The sequence below is a fragment of the Mustela lutreola genome, chromosome 11 (assembly GCF_030435805.1).
Source record: "Mustela lutreola isolate mMusLut2 chromosome 11, mMusLut2.pri, whole genome shotgun sequence".
Classification (NCBI taxonomy): domain Eukaryota; kingdom Metazoa; phylum Chordata; class Mammalia; order Carnivora; family Mustelidae; genus Mustela; species Mustela lutreola.
The window spans coordinates 58,087,259-58,105,121 of NC_081300.1; the positions used below are offsets into that span (position 1 = coordinate 58,087,259).

The window sequence follows — 17,863 nt, forward strand, 5'->3', positions numbered from 1 at the left end:
TAAACCTACTTTCTGGAGTTTTATCATGAATGTTCTTTGTCCAGTGGTTTTTCTGCATCTACTGAAGTAATCATATTGCTTTTAACCTTCCTCGTGCTGATGTGATGTATCATGTTGATTAATTTGCAAATACTGATCTACCCATGCATCCTTGGACTAAATCCCACTTGACTGTGGTAAATTAGTTTTTTAATGTACTGTTGAATTTGGTTTGCTAGTATTTTGTTGAGGATTTTTGCATCTATATTCATTAGAAATATTGGCCTGTAGTTCTCTTTTTTTGTGGTGACTTTGGTTTTGATACCAGGGTGATACTGGCCTCATAGAATAAATTTGGAAGTTTTCTTTTTTTTGTTTTTTGGAGTAGTTTGAGAAGAATAGGTATTAACACTTCTTTACTTTTTCTTTAGTTTTTTTTTTTTTTTTTTAAATTTAAGAGGGAGTGGGTATGCAGAGGGAGAGAATCTTCAAGCGGACTCCCTGCTGAGTGGGGAGCCTGAGATCATGACCTGATCTGAAGTCAGATGATTAACTAACGGAACCATCCAGGAGCCCCAATGTTTCTTTAAATACTTGGTAAAATTCCCTTATGAAGCTGACTGGTCCTGAACCTTTGTTCATTGGGAGTTTTTTTGATTACTGTTTCAATTTCTTTTGTAGTAATAGGTCTGTTCGATTTTTCTATTTCTTTCTGATTCAGTTTTGGAAGATTGTACATTTCTAGAAAATTATCAGTTTCTTTTCAAGTTGTCCAATTTGTTGGCATACAAGTTTTCATGATACTATAATACTTTATATTTTTCTGGTGTTGGTTATTTATCCTCCTTTATTTCTGATTTTATTTGAGCCCTCCCTATTTTTTTCTCTTGATGAGTATGACTAAATGTTTATCTATTTTATCTTGAAGATATTTTTATTTTGAAGAACCACCTCTTGGTTTCATTGATGTTTTCTATTATGCTTTTTCTCTCCATTTTATTTATTTCTGCTCTAATCTTTATTGTATCCTTCCTTTTTCTAGGTTCGGGCTTTGTCTTTTTTTTTTAATCTCCTTTAGTTGTAAGGTTAGGTTGTTTATTTGAGATTTTTTGGTTTCCTGTAATAGAGCTATACCGCTATAAACTTCCCTTTTTGAACTGCTTTTGCTGCATCCCAAAGATTTTGGACTGTTGTATTTTCATTTCCATTTGTCTTCATGTATTTTTTTATTTCCTCTTTGATTTTTATGGTTGACCCATCTGTTGTTTGATAGCATGTTATTTAGCTCCCATGTGTTTGTGGTTTTTCCAGAATTATTTCTTATGATTGATTTCTAGTTTTCATTGTGGTTGGAAAAGATGTTTTATATGATTTCAGTCTTTTTAAATTTATTGATATTTGTCTTATGGCCTAACATGTAATCTCTTCTGGAGATTGTATACTTGGAAAGAAGGTATATTTTGCTGTTTTTGGATGGAGGGTTCTATGTATGTCTGTTAGGTCCTTCTGGTCTAATGTATTGTTCAAAGCCACTGTCCCTTGTTGATTTATTTCTTCCCTCCTTCCCTTTCTTCCTTCCTTCCTTATTTCTGCTAGATTTTATTTATTTGACAGAGATACAGTGAGAGAGGGAACACAAGCAGGGGGAGTGGGAGAGGGAGAAGCAGGCTTTGTACTGAGAAGGGAGCCTGATGTGGACCTCGATCCCAGGAATCTGGGACCATGACCTGAGCCAAAGGCAGACACTTAACTGAGCCACCCAAGCGCCCCAGCTTTCTTACTTTCAGTCAGGAGAGGGGTAGAAGGAGAAGCAGATCCCTGCTGAACAGAGAACCCAACATGGGGCTCAGTCCCAGGACACCAGGATCATGACCTGAGCTGAAGGCAGACAATTAACTGACTGAACCACCCAGGTGCCTCTCCTTATTGATTTTCTGTCTGGATGATCTACTCATTGATGTAAGTGGGATGTTAAAGTCCCTATTATTATTGTATTGTATTGCCATCAGTTTCTCCCTTAATATCTGTTAATACTTGCTTCGTGCCTTAGGTACTCCTCTTCGTGTGTTAGGTGCATAGATATTTTAATTGTTATAACATCTTGTTTGATTGATCCCTTTGTCATTGTGTAGTACTCTTTGTCTCTTGCTACAGTCTTTTTAAAAAAATTAATTTATTTGAGAGAGAGAGCGTGTGAGCGCAAGCAGGGGGAGGGCGAGAGGGAGGGAGAGAGACTTTCAGGCAGACCCTGTGCTGAGCATAGAGCCCCACACAGAGCTTGATCTCACAACCCTGAGATCATGACCTGAGCCAAAACCACAAGTCAGGGGCTCAACTGACTGAGCCACCCAGGCACCCCTCTATAGTCTTTGTTTTAAAATCTGTTTTGTCTGATACAGGTATTGCTACTCCAGGTTTTGTTTTGTTTTCTTCATTTTCACTGGCATGGTGAATGTGTTTTTGTACCTTCGTGTTCAGTCTTTATGTGTTTTTAGGTCTGACATAAGTCTCTTATAAACAGCATGTAGATGTGTCTTGTTTTTTTTGTACATTCAGTCACCCTTTGTCTTTTGACTGAAGCATTTAGTCCGATTCCATTTAAAGAAATTATTGATAGGTACGTACTTATTCCCATTTTGTTATTTGTTTTCTGACTGTAGTTCTTGCAGGACTCTTTTTTAAAAAGCCAAATTGTGTGAGCCTGGATGGCTCAGTTGTTTAAGCAGCTGCCTTTGGCTCAGGTCATGAACTCAGGGTTCTGGGATCAAGCCCCACATCCCGGCTCCCAGCTCAGGGGTGAGTCTGCTTCTCCCTCTGCCCCACCCCCCACTTGTGGTCTTTAAATAAATTCAATCTTAAAAAAAAAAAAGTCAAATTGTTGGAAAGATACATAGTGAAAAATAATCCCTTGAGTAATTCTGTCTACTCTTCATTTTGTTATTCAGGTTGAACTACTTTTAATCTTCCAAGTAATAGCTTCCACTTTTACTTCTTTTACTGTTGTTGCTTTTTTTAGCCATACGGTTAAATAATATGCTTCTACTACTGCTTTTTAACTTCCATTTCTAGATTATGTATCTAAACTGTCTTTCTGTTGTATTAGGTTAGGACATGGCTTACTTACCATTCTTTCCTCCGCATACTCCTACCCTGCTAAAAACCCTGTTTTTAGTTTCTCTCATGGTTCTCTCTCTTTTCAGTTTCTACAATGTACTTAAACCTTTCTGTTCTATCGTATCATTTAAAAACACTATCTCTTCGGACGCCTGGGTGGCTCAGTGGGTTGAGCCTCTGCCTTCGGCTCAGGTCATGATCTCAGGGTCCTGGGATCAAGCCCCACATCGGGCTCTCTGCTCAGCAGGGAGCCTGCATCCTCCTCTCTCTCTCTGCCTGCCTCTCTGCCTACTTGAGATGTCTGTCAAATAAATAAATAAAATCTTTAAAAAACACTATCTCTTGGGGCACCTGGGTGGTCCAGTCACTTAAGTGTCTGCCTTCCACTCAGGCCCTGAACCCAGGATCCTGGGAAGGAGTCTTGGGTTGGGCTCCCGGCTTATCAGGAAGCCTACTTCTCCCTCTTCCTCTCCCATCTGCTTGTGCTCTCTCTCAAATAAATAAATGAAATATTTTTTTAAAAACCCACTATCTCTTGAGTCCTGCTATAAGAGAAGGATATCAGTAGACCTCCTTTTTTCTTTTAAAATTGTATTTATTTACTTATTTATTTAGCAGTAGACAGAGTATAATTTTTTTTTTTAAAGATTTTATTTATTTATTTGTCAGAGAGAGAGCAAGCGAGAGCGAGCACAGGCAGAGTGGAAGGCAGAGTCAGAGGAAGAAGCAGGCTCCCTGCGGAGCAAGGAGCCCGATGTGGGACTCAATCCCAGGACGCTGGGATCATGACCTGAGCCAAAGGCAGCTGCTCAACCAACTGAGCCACCCAGGCGTCCCGACAGAGTAAAATTTTTAAGAACTGTGCATGTGACTACCATTTATCACCACATTAAGTATTGCGGAAAGCAAGGGAATCAGTTTTGGGGTTTTTCTGCATCTGTGAATACTGCCCTCAGAATTTTCTGCTTTTGGAGTAACTTCTGATGGCTGTCTCAAAGTCTATGGGGAATGGGATATGACCTATACTTTAACTTTTATATCGTCAAACTTGATAACATCTATATTCTGAAGGCACTTAGTATAAGACTTAAGAGCATGAACTCTGAAACCAGACTGCCTGAATTTGAAACCAGTTCTGTGATGTACAAGCTACCTGACCTTAGTCAAGAGAGTTAATGTTTCAGTGCCTCAAATTCCTCATCTGTGAAATAGTGATAATAACCATACCTACTGTGTAGGGATATTGTGAGGATTAGATAAAGAGTACCTAGATCAGTTGCTAGCATGTAAGTGCTAGAACCATAAATATTATTAACCTTAGTTCTTTGTTTTGTAACTACTTCGAATCTTCCATGCTTTATTTACAGATATATTCTAAAATTGACAATCAATAAGCCATGTTTATTCTGTAATGTATAATTATTATCGACTGAATGGTCACGCAGGGCACTATGATTACATTTCCTTCCTTGAATGACTTTGTTTTTCTTGAGTTTCTAATTGTCTTTCTTGATTTTTCCATCCTCAGTCATTAACATCTTAAGTTGTTTTAAATTCTTAATCTGTTTTTCCCTCACAAGGGAGCCTCCTACATTGCTGTTTCTAGACGTAACTGATTCTCTCTAGGCGTGAGGCAAGCTGCCCTGTACTGCATCCACACTTACTTCCTAAGTTGGCTCCACTATTTCTTTGAATCCATATCTTGTTCTTTCTTGATTTATTCTCTTGTTATTGTAACATGCCAATGACTACCTTCTAACAGAGGCAATACTGGGAGGAAATGTTGTAGGTGCTATATCTCTTTAAAACACATTTATTCTCATTTTATTTATACCTGTTTGGTGATTTGTCTGAATATAGAATTGTTACATTATTTCCCCTGGGAACTTTGAAGACATTTCCTAATTGCCTTTATGCCGCTGGCATTCTGTATTGCTAATAAGAAGTCTGATGCCATTCTGTTTTTTATTCTCTGTAGATGATTTTGTTTCTTCCTTTTCTCTGGAAATCTTTAGTTTCATCTCCTGATCCTTGGTGTGGACATTGTGATGAGCACCTTATAAAACTCTTTTAGGAAACAGGAGGTTTGTTTTGAGCTCAAGATTGGGATATTCCCCTTTATTATTATGTTTATATGTAACATCCACCCCTTTTTCCTGGAACTCTTGTTAGTGTAATTTTAAGATAGAGTCTCTAAGTCTTCATTTTTTTTAAACAGCTTTTTTGAAATATAATTCTAATACTGTAAATTGCACCCATTTAAATGTGTGATTCACTGGTTTCTAATGTATTCACAGAGTTATACAACCATCACCACAATCTAATTTTAGAACATTTGATCACCCTAAAAAGAAAATTCATGCCCATTAGCAGTCACTCCCCATTCCTCTTCCCAACCCCTAGGCAACCACTAATCTACTTTCTGTCTTTCAGTATGCCTGTTTTGGACATTTAATATGAGTGGGATCATATGATATGTGTCTTTTATATCTGGCTTCTTTTACATGGATAATCATCCATGTTATAGTAAGTATCAGCACTTCATTATTTTATGGTCAAATAGTATTCCACAGTTTAGATATAACACATTTAGTTCATCTGTTAATCAGTTAATGAATATTTGGATTGTTTTTACTTTTTGGCTGTGGCGAATAATGCTACTATGAGTTTTCATGTACAAGTTTTTAATTGGGATGTATATTTTCATTTCTTCTGGGTATATACTGAGGAGTGGAATTTTTAGGCCATATTTTCTTTGTTTAACATTTTGAGAAACTGCTAACGACTTCATACATTCCCAGCACCAGTGTGTGAGGGGTCTAGTGAACCTATGCCATTTATTTATCTATCTATCTATCTATCTATCTATTTATTTATTTATTTATCAGAGAGAGAAAGAGTGAGAGAGCACAAGCAGAGGAAATCCCAGGCAGAGGGAGAAGCAGGCTTCCCACTGAGCAAGAGCCCAATGTGGGACTTAATCCCAGGGTGCATGGCTCATGACCTGAGCCAAAGGCAAATGCTTAACAGACTGAGCCACCCCGGCATCCCACATGCCCATTTTTATTTACTTATTTATTTATTTTTATTAACATATAGTGTATTATTTGTTTCAGGGGTACAGGTCTTACACAATTCATAGTACTCACCATAGTACATACCCTCCCCAATGTCCATAACCCAGCTACCCTATTATCCCTACCCTCAACTTCTCCCAGCCCTCAGTTTGTTTGCTGAGATTAAGAGTCTTTTATGGTTTATCTCTCCGCAGTCCTATCTTTTTCATTTTTTCCCTCCCTTCTTCCCATGACCCCTCCCCCACCAACCCTGCCTCTTAAATTCTTCATATCAGGGAAATCATATGATAATTGTCTTTCTCTGAATGATGTATTTCGCTTAGCATAATACCCTCTAGTTCCATCCATGTCATTGCAAATGGCAAGATTTCGTGTTTTTGATGGCTGCATAGTATTCCATTGTGTGTGTGCGTGTGTGTGTGTGTGTGTGTGTGTGTGTGTATACCATCTCTTTATCCATTCATCTGTTGATGGACATCTGGTTCTTTCCATAGTTTGGCTGTTGTGGACATTGCTGCTATAAACATTCGGGTGCACGTGCCCCTTCAGATCACTATGTTTGCATCTTCAGGGTAAATGCCCAGTAGTCCATATGCCCATTTTTAAATTGGCTTGTTTGTCTTTTCATTGTTGAGTTACAAACGTTCTTTATATATATTATGGGTACAAATCACCTATCAAAAATTTTAGTTGCAAATTATTTCTCTCATTCTGTGGATTATCTTTTTACTTTCCTGATGATATCATTTGCAGTACAAAAATTTTTAAATAGGTTTTAAGTTTTTAACTTTGATATAGTCTAATTTATCTGTTTTTTTCTTTTGTTGCATGTGCATTTGGTTGTTTTGGCTAGGAAACTATTAGCTTAATTCAAGGTCAGAAAGATCTACTTGTTTATTTTCCTCTATTAATTGTATAGTCTTAGTTCTTATATTTAGGCCTATGATTTTTTGAGTTAATTTTTGTGTGTCTAACTTCATTCTTTTGTGTATGGATTGCCAGTTATTTCAGGACCATTTTTTGAGGAGACTGTTTTTTCCCTATGGAATTATTTTTGGCACCCTTGTTGAAAATATTATACCAAAAGGATAAGAGTTTATTTCTGAACTTTCACATCTATTCCACTGATTTGTGTGTTTTATCTTTATGTAGGTACCATTTTGTCTTGATTACCTTAGCGTTGTGGTATAATTTGAAATCAGGAAATAAGAGTTTTCCAATTTTGTTCTATTCAAAGATTGTTTTGACTATTTTGGGTCCCATGTATTACCATATGAATTTTATTTTATTTTATTTTTAAGATTTTATTTATTTATTTGACAGAGAGAGATTACAAGGAGGCAGAGAGGCAGGCAGAGAGAGAGAGGAGGAAGCAGGCTCCCTGCTGAGCAGAGAGCCCGATGCGGGACTCGATCCCAGGACCCTGAAGGCAGCGGCTTAACCCACTGAGCCACCCAGGCGCCCCTACCATATGAATTTTAAAATCAGCTTGTTAATTTCTGCAAAAAAAACCATCCAAGGATTTTTTTTAAATAATAGACTTTACTTTTTAGTTTTAGATTTATAGAAAAATTGAGCAGAAAGTGCAGAAAGATCTAGTATACCCTTTTCCCTAGACAAACCTACTGTTTTCCCCAATTATTAACATCCTGCATTAGTTGGTATATTCATTACAGGTGATGAACCAATACTGACACACTCTTATTAACCAACATCCTTAGGGTTTACATTAGGGTTCATTCTTTGTGTCGTATGGTTCTTTGGGTTTTGACAGATGCAAAATGTCATATATCTGCTATTATAGTATAGCAGAGTAGTTTCATTGCCCTAAAAATCCCCTGTGCTTCCACCTGATCCTCTCTTCCTTCCCCTCCCTCCTACCCCTCCCCAGCCTCTGGCAACCACTAATCTCTCTTACTATCTCTATAGTTTTGTTTCCAGTATGTTGTATAATTGGAATTATATAGTATATGGCCTTTCCAGGCTGCTTTCTTTCACTTAGCAGTATGCATTTCAGGTTTTCCCGTGTCTTTCTGTGGTTTAATAGATAATTTCTTTTTATTGCTGATTTATATTCCATTGTATAGATGTACTATAATTTGTCCATTCTACTGTTGAGAGATATCTTGATTGCTACTAAGTTTTGGCATTTAACAGTAAAGTTGCTACAAACATCCATGTGCAGATTTTTGTTTGGACATAAATTCTCAGCTTATGATAAATACCAAGAAGCACAACTGCTAGATCATATCTAAGGGTATGTTTACATTTGTAAGGAACTGCCAAACCATCTTCCAAAGTGGCTCTACATCCTTGTCAATCCTAGTGATCTCAGCGTTTTGGAATTTTAGCCATTCTGACAGGTATATATTGGTGTCTCATTATTTTGTTTTATTTATTTTTTTAAGTAGGCTCCATGGCCAGTGTGTGGCCCAACACAGGGCTTGAACTCACAACCCTGAGATCAGGACCTGAGCTGAGATCGAAAATTAGATGCTTAACCGACTGAGTCACCAAGGCACCCAGAGTCTCATTATTTTATTTTTTTAAAAGATTTTACTTATCTATTTGACAGAGATCACTAGTAGGCAGAGAGGCAGACAGAGAGAGAGAGAGAGGGAAGCAGGCCCCCTGCTGAGCAGAGAGCCCGATGCGGGACTTGATCCCTGGACTCCGGGATCATGACCTGAGCCGAAGGCAGAGGCTTAACCCACTGAGCCACCCAGGTGCCCTGAGTCTTGTTATTTTAATTTGCATTTCTCTACCAGCATGATACTGACCATCTTTTCATATGCTTTATTTGCCATCTATATATCATCTTTGGTAGATGCCTGTGTCTTTTGCCCACTTTTAAATAGAATTATCCATTTTCTTACCATTGAGTTTTAAAAGTTCTTTGTATATTTTGGATAACAATCCTTTATGTCTTTTGCAAATATCAGTCTCTGGCTTGTCTTCCCATTCTCTTGACAGTGTATTTTGCAGATCAGAAGTGTTTTTTTGTTTCTGATTTTGTTTCTTTAATTTGTTTTAAAAAATTTATTTAAGTAATCTCTACACCTCATGTGAGGCTCGAACTAATGACCCCAAGATCAAGAGTCACATGGTGTTCTGACTGAGCCAGCCAGGAGCCCGCAGAGCAGAAGGTTTTAATTTTAATGAGGTCCAACTTCTCCATTTTTTTGTTCATGATTGTGTCTTTGGTGTTGCCAGCTGGGATTCTGAAATGGATTGCACTGAATCTGTAGAGTCTGTAGATCAGTTTGGGAGGTCTTGCCATCTTAACAGTGTTAACTCTTCTGATTCATGAACGTGAATGTCTTTCCTTTTATTTAGATTTTTCTTTAATTTCTTTCAACAATATTTTGCAGTTGTCAGAGTATGAGTTCTTATACTTTTGTTAAATTTATTTGTAAGTATTTTATTCTTTTTGGTATTTTAAATGGAATTGTTTTCTTAATTTCATTATCAGATTGTTAATTGCTTATATATACTGTTTTAGATCTTAAGTTTGTTTTCACCATCCTGTTCTTCATTCTGCAAGATTTCTTGCGCCAGGAATTGTTAACTGGGGTCAATGGATCCTTTAAAGGCTTTAGAGGATCTTCAAAATTATATGTAAAATTGTAAGTGTACAGTTTTCATAGAAGAAATGTCCATAACTTTCAGAGGTTCTCAGAGGGATAGATGGTTCTGGAAAAGTTAAGGATTACTGAGGTTTTCTTTCCATTGCACCATACTAAGTTATCATTAAAATTCTTTGTAAATTTAGCAAAGTATAAGGCATGTTGACATTTAAGATAACAATAATAGTTTTTCTCCGTAAACTGTGGAAGAAGAACAGGAACAGAAATGAAGGTGGGAGATAAGTACTTTGAGAAGGGCAATGCTATAGAAGTTTAAAGAAAGAGATTACTTCCCTCTTATGGGGAATTTCCGATTCTCTTTTTGTTATTTTGGTTTGGTTTGAACAACATTTGTAGGGTTGAAATGATGTACTGTGAGGATAAGTTAGAACATTTGTTTATGTTGAGCGCTCTGCTACTAATGAAATAACAGAGTATAAAAAATTTTCCCTGGGAGCTCATAGTCATGTAAATATTTGTTACCCACATGGTTGCAAAGCAGCATGGTCATTCCTGCCACTCCTACAAGTTGCTATGCATAACGGTGGTCCCTGTATAAATATTTATTTTTGTTTCTGGCAGGGAAGAAATCTAACTTTAAACATCAAGGAAGTAAAATTGTCGTCTTGGTGTATTTCCTTGCTCATATAATGAATGGTTTAGCTGTTCTATTTCAGGGGGAAAAATGGTTCTACAAGATTTTGCTTTTAACTACATATTTACTAGTTTTTCTTCTTCTGTGAAAAGAACATTTAAAGTTTGTATTAATATTGTGCTTCTACCCCAGAAATCTCAAGACCTGTTTTTTATTATGAATGGAAAAACCCCTCAGTGTCTTGTGAGTACTTTTGGCAAACATTTATGGTCATATTTAGGATAATATAAATATTATATTTCATGAAAATATTCAAATTTATCTTCAGAGATCATTGGTGCATTATTTTAGCACTTTACTTGTTATCTGAGTATTTATTTAGCACTTTCATGTACTAAATCAACAGTTTGCTTTTTTTAACTGTCAAATCTTAGATTTTCTGAAATAAGTTGGGATTTCTAAATAATTTTTTATTAATCTAGTTTCTTTTAGTGTATTTTGACCTAAGTTAAAAATATAAGTAGTTCAGGGGTGCCTGGGTGGCTCAGTGGGGTAAGCCTCTGCCTTCAGCTCAGGTCATGATTTTAAGGTCCTGGTATCAAGCCCCTTATTGATTGGGCTCTCTGCTCAACAGGGAGTCTGCTTCCCCCCACCTCTTTGCCTGCCTATCTGCCTACTTGTGCGTGCTCTCTCTCTCTCTGTCAAATAAATAAATAAAATCTTTTAAAAAACCCATGTGTGTGTATATATATATATATATATATATATATATATATGTAGTTCAGATAATTTCAGGGCTTTTTAATTACAATAAACTAAAAAATTAACTTTTTCATTCTTTTTTTAAATTCAGTGCTAAATTTCATATTAGTCTCTTGCTACAGTTACCTTGATTTGTTATTATACTAGTAGTACTTTGGTTTACAACATACAGTGTTTCTTCTTTCCTTGAAAAACTTACCTTATTTTCCTTTAATGTTTTTTCTTCTTGATTCTACTTCACTGCTCTCAAAAGTTGTGGTTGCAACTCAATTTGTGTACTGTTTTGCTTCAGTTACCACCTCATAAAAATCTTTGAAATTAATACCCAAAAGTAATGAGTTAGGCCTGATGTAATTTAAGGAAAGAATAAGTCATTGTCTTCCTCTCAGATGTTTAATGTGGTTAGAATCAGTTGCTAAAGTAAACTAAAATTGATTTTCATTGGCTTTTTCACCTGTTGAATTATTTTTATTCTATTTTGTTTTTTAAATATTTAGAGAGAGGGGTGCCTGGGTGGTTCAGTGGGTTAAAGCCTCTGCTTTCAGCTCAGGTCATAATCCCAGGGTCCTGGGATCGCCCCCACATAAGGCTCTCTGCTCCGCAGGGAGCCTGCTTCCTCCTCTCTCTGCCTGCTTCTCTGCCTACTTATGATCTTTGTTGAATAAATAAATAAAATCTGTAAAAAAATATTTAGAGAGGAAGTGAGCATGAGTGGGAGGGGCAGAGAGCAAGGGAGAGAGAATCTCAAGTGGACTCCACACTGGGTGGGAAGCCTGATGTGGGGCTTCATCTCATGACTCCTGAGATCATGATCTGAGCCAAAGCTAAGTGTGCGACACTTAACCAACGACACTTAACCAACTGCACCTCCCAGGTGTCCCTCACCTGTTGAATTATTACATGAAGACAAAGAGGAAGATTTCATTGGGGCACTTAGAAATTTTCAAATAAGCCTATAATAATAGAGAGTATAGTAAAATATGCCCATATCCAGTTTACTTATCCCTCAGCTCCACAGTGATCCACATATGGCCAGTCCAGTTTAATCCATACCCCCACTTCATCCAATTTGGATTATTTTAAAGCACCTTATTGGGCCACTTTTAAAGTAAGTAAGATTAAATTTTACGGCTATGTTTATGTAAGAAATGGGTGCCATTTGATATATTTTGATAGTTCATACATGAACTTGTATGCTGATTTATTTAACCAAAAGAATAAATTCTGTTTTCAGTAGTGTTTCACTTAAATTTAAATTATTTTTAGGGCAAAAGTTTACTAATCAGTCAGAATTTATAAAGAGCAACATGATAATAAAATTCAGTTTAGATACTTTCATTCAAAGTTTGAAAGTTTTTCTGATGGTCTTCTTAAAGAGCATTGACATCATAACAGATTTATTGTAACCTAATTATAATTATGTTCATTCTTTTGAATAAAGTCTGATTTTTTGAGGATGTCTTGTTCTGTGTTTGTTTTTAAATATCCACCTGAGGGGCTCCTGGGTGGCTCAGTGGGTTAAGCCTCTGCCTTCAGCTCAGGTCATGATCTCAGGGTCCTGGGATGGAGCCCTCCATTGGGCTCTCTGCTCAGCAGGGAGACTGCTTCCCCCCACCCCCTCCTGCCTCTCTGCCTACTTGTGATCTCTGTCAAATAAATAAATAAAATCTTTTAAAAATAAATAAATATCCATCTGAGGGGTGCCTTGGTGACTCAGTTGCTTAAATGTGACTCTTGATCTAAGTTTAGGTCACAATCTCAGGATTGTGAGATAGAGCCCTGAATCAGGCTCCATGGTAGGCATAGAGCCTGCTTAAGGTTCTCTCTCCTGCTACCCTACCCCCACCTACCCCTACTCTCTCCCTCTTAAAAAAAATCCATTTGACCTAAGTAAAGGTTGTAAAAGTACGTCAGCATAGGTATAACCTAATGCTTTGTTGATTACTGATGCTTACATGAGATTCATTTACTTAATTAGCTTTGTTCTTACAAATAATTTTTTTAATTCCTGTACAGTTAACATACAAAATTATTTAATTCCCATATAGTTAACATACAGTGTTAGCTTCAGGTGTACAATATAGTGATTCAGCAATTCTATATATAGGGTCATGTCATCTGCAAAGAGTGAAAGTTTTGCTTTTTCCTTAACCAACTTGGATGTCTTTTATTTTTTTCCTCTCTGATTGCTGTGACTAGGACTTCCAGTACTATGTTGAATAAAAGTGGTGAGAGTGGACATCCTTGTCTTGTTCCTGATCTTAGGGGAAAAGCTCTCAGTTTTTCACCAGTGAGTGTGATGTTAGCTGTGGGTTTTTATATATGGCCTTTATTATGTTGCAGTATGTTCCCTCTAGACCTACTTTGTTGAAGCGTTTTATCATGAATGGATGTCATACTTGATCAGATACTTTTTCTCCATCTGTTGAAATGCTCATGTGGTTTTTATTCTTTCTCTTATTTTTATGATGTGTCATGTTGATTGATTTGTAAATATTGAACCAGGCTTGCATCCCTGGAATAAATCCCACTTGATCATGGTCAATAATTTTTTAAATGTATGTTTGGGTTCAGTTTGCTAATATTTTGTTGAGGATTTTGCATCTGCTTCATCAAGATACTTCCCTATATTTCTCTTATTTTGTTGTGTGTTTGGTTTTAGTGTCAGGGTAATGCTGGCCTCATAGAATGAATTTAGAAGGTTTCCTTCCTCTTTAATTTTTTGGAATAATTTGAGAAGAATTGGTATTAACTCTTCTTTAAATGTTTGGTAGAATTCACCCGTGGAGATACCAGGTCCTGGACTTTTGTTTGCTAGTAATTTTTTTGTTATTTACTCAATTTCATTGCTGGTAAATGACCTGTTCAAATTTTCTATTTTTTTCCTGTTTCAGTGTGGGAGGTTATGTATTTCTATGAATTTATTCATCTCTTCTAGGTTGCCCAGTTTTTAGCATAAGATTTTTCATACTCTTTTATTAAATATAAATATTTAACAGTATTTATCCTTTGTAATTGTGTGGTGCTGGCTATTTTTCATCTTTAACTTCTGATTTGATTTATATGAGTCTTCTCTCTTTCTCTCTCTTTTTTAAACGAACCTGACTAAAGGTTTGTCAACTTTGCTGAACTTTTGAAAGAATCAGATCTTGGTTTCATTGATCTGTTCTATTTTTTTTTCTATTTTGTTTATTTCTGCTCTAGTCTTTATTATTTCCTTCTTTCTACTGATTTTGGGTTTTGTTTGCTCTTACACAAACAGTATATGAGAATTCCTTTTGGTGTAAACTTAGATTGTTTGAGATTTTTCTTACTTTTTTTTTTTTTTTTTTTTTTTTTTTTTTTTTTTTTTTTTTTAAAGATTTTATTTATTTATTTCACAGAGAGAGATCACAAGTAGACAGGCAGAGAGGCAGGCAGAGAGAGAGAGAGGGAAGCAGGCTCCCTGCTGAGCAGAGAACCCGATGTGGGACTCGATCCCAGGACCCTGAGATCATGACCTGAGCCGAAGGCAGCGGCTTAACCCACTGAGCCACCCAGGCACCCAAGATTTTTCTTACTTTTTGAGGTAGGCCTACATTGTTATAAACTTCCTCCTTAGAACAGCTTTTGCTACATCCCAAAGATTTTTAATCATTGTATTTTCATTTGTCTCCATATACTTTTTGATTTCCTCTTTAATTTAATGGTTGACCCATTCATTGTTTAGTAACATTTTATTCAACTTCCATGTATTTATGTTTTTTCCTGACTTTTTTTTTTATTGTACTTGATTTCTATTTTCATAGCATTTTCATCGGAAAAGATGCATAGTATAACTGCAGACTTTTTTCATTTATTGACTTATTTTGTGGCCTAGTAGATGATATGTTCTAGAGAATGTTTCATGTGCACTTGAGAAGAATCTGTATTCTGCTGTTTTAGGATGTAAAGTTCTGAATATATGTATTAGATCCGTCTGGTCCAATGTGTCATTCAAAGCCACTGTTTCCTGGTTGATTTTCTGTTCAAGTTATCTCTCCATTGATGTCAGTGTGGTGATACAGTCCCCTACTGTTATTGCATTATCATTCATTACTTCCTTTATGTTTGTTATTAGGTGCTTTATATATTTGGGTGCTCCTGTATTGGATGCATAAATATTTACAGTTGTTTTGTCTTCTTGTTGGATTGTTCCCTTTATAATTAAATAGTGTCTTTGGTCTCTTATTACAGTCTTTGTTTTAAAGTCTATTTTGTCCAATATAAGTATTGCTACCTTGGCTTTCTTTTCACTTACATTTGCATGATAGATGGTTTTCCACTCTTTCACTTCCAGTCTGCAGATGTCATTAGGTCTGAAATGAGCGTCTTGTAGACAGCATATAGATCGGTCTTACTTTTTCATCCATTCCAGCACCCTGTATCTTTTGACTAGAGCATTTAGTCCATTTACATTTATAGTATTTATTGGTAGGTATTTATTGTACCTATTTATTTATTTATTGTATTTATTGCCATTTTGTTTCTTGTTTTATGGTTGTTTTTGTAGTTCTTCTCTATTCCTTTCTTTTCCTGCTCTCTTCTCTCACAGTTTGCTGGCTTTCTTCATTAATATATTTGGATTCTCTTCTTGGTCTTTGGTATATCTGTTACTGGTTTTTTATTTGTGTTTACCATTAGTTTTATATAGGACATCTTATGCATGTAGCAGTCTGTATTAAGTTGATTGCTTAAGTTTGAACTCATTCTAAAAGCACTAAATGTCTGCCCCTCCCATGTTTTAGGTATATGGTATCATACTTTTCATCCTTTCATTTTGTGGATCCTTGGGTGATTTTTATTGCTATGCTAAACTTTACTACTGCTATACTTCCTGTATTTCTTACTCTCATTTATGGTCTTTCCACTTAGCAAGTACTCTTTAACATTTCTTGTAAGGCTGGTTTCCTGGTGATTAATTCCTTTGGCTTCTGTTTGTTTGGGAAACTCTTTATCTCTCCTTGTGTTCTGAATGATAGCCTGGCTAGATAGAGTATTCTTGGTTGCAGGTTTTTCTTTTTCTTTCAACACTTTGAATATATAGCATGCCACCCTCTTCTGGCTTGTAAAGTTTCTGCTAAAAAATCAGCTTATAGCCTTACAGGGTTTCCCTTGTATGTAACTATTTTCTTTTCTCTCTTGCTGCTTTTATAATTCTTTCTTTATATCTACTCTTTGCCATTTTATTTACTATGTGTCTTGGTGTGGAACTTCTTTGGGTTGATTGTGTTGGGAGCTCTCTGGGTCTCCTGCATCTGGATTTCTCTTTCTTTCCCCAGACTCGGGAAGTTTTCAATTATTATTTTTTGAATAAATTTTCTGTCCCCCTTTTCTCTATTTTCTCCTTCTGGATTCCTGTGAATGTTCTAACCCCTGATGGGGTCACTGCATTTCCTTACTCTATTTTCATTTTTTTTTAATTCTTTTTTTTTTAAGATTTTATTTATTTATTTGACAGACAGAGATCACAAGTAGGCAGAGACAGGCAGAGAGAGAGGGGGAAGCAGGCTCCCTGCTGAGCAGAGAGCCCGATGATGTGGGGCTCCATCCCAGGGTCTGGGATCATGACCTGAGCTGAAGACAAGGGCTTTAATCCACTGAGCCACCTAGGCACCCCATATTTTCATACTTTGTTATTATTTCTTCTCTATTCTGTTCAGCTTGATTGCTTTTCATTACTTTGACCTTCAGTTCACTGATCTGTTCTTCTGCTTCCTCTAATTTACTTTTTATTCCCTCTAGTATATTTTAAATTTCAGTTACTGAGTTCTTCATCTCTGATTGATTGGTTCTTTATGTTTGTTGTTGGCTCTTTTTTGTGTTTCTGTCTGTTGAGAATCTCACTGAGGTCTTCCACTCTTGAGTGCACTGGGTATCTTTTTGATGATTACTTTAAATTCTCTATCAACTGTATTACTTATCTCTGTTTCATTTAGCTATCTTGCTGTGATCTTTTTTCCTGTTTTTTCTCTCGAGACATATTTTTCTGTCTCCTAATTTTGATGAACTCTTGTGTCTGTTTCTGTGTTAGGAAGGTCAGCTATGTCTCCTACTCTAGAAAGTAACAACTGTATGAAGAAGAGGTCCTGTAGTGCCCTCCAGTGTCATGTCACCTGTTCACCAGAACTTGGTGCTTCAGGGATGACTCATATGGGTGCTGCCTCTGCTCTACTGTTGTGGCTGGGCCACTTTCCTTTCAGTTGTCTGCAGTAGCTCTCTCTGCCATTGTGGGCAGGATTTGGTCCCTGTATTGTTATGAGACCAGTCTGGGGCTGCCTTGGGCTTGAGATGAGTCATACCAGGCATTTGCTAGAGATGCAGTAGCACCGAACTGCTAGGTGTTTTCCCTGTGTTGTCCCCTGAGAAACTTTAGTTTTATTTCACTGTGGCTTCAGCCTGATGGATGTGAGGTTATCTCCCTTTTCCATGGGACTGGAATCCCTTTGGAGTGGTGCTGCCCCCTTTAGGGGGTATAGGTTCTTGCAAAGGGCATATTGGAAGGGGCAGATCTGCAAGAAATACAAGCTAGGTGGAGAGTATTATGGTCTGCGGGTGTCCTCTCAGGTGTCTGAGTATCTAGGCTGGGGGGTAGACAGGCAAATTGCACTCTCCACCTCTTTTGTTCCTGGAGAAGGCTCCTAGCATCCGAGCTCTGAGATTAGTAAACAAATCTCTTCTCTATACCCCAG

At 36.8% G+C, this 17,863-nt stretch overlaps 1 protein-coding gene across 4 annotated transcripts in view; it reads left to right on the forward strand.

The window, feature by feature from the left end:
- The window catches only part of TWSG1 (twisted gastrulation BMP signaling modulator 1), a 65,953-nt gene that overhangs the window by 9,021 nt on the left and 39,069 nt on the right, over positions 1-17,863 (forward strand). For 3 of the 4 annotated variants that reach the window (XM_059138858.1, XM_059138856.1, XM_059138859.1), the window contains exon 3: positions 10,584-10,634. The exons of the other annotated variant lie outside the window; for it this stretch is intronic. In XM_059138858.1, coding sequence (XP_058994841.1) covers positions 10,584-10,634 — 51 coding nt within the window. The remainder of the gene's footprint in view (positions 1-10,583; positions 10,635-17,863) is intronic. 4 annotated transcript variants of the gene reach the window in all.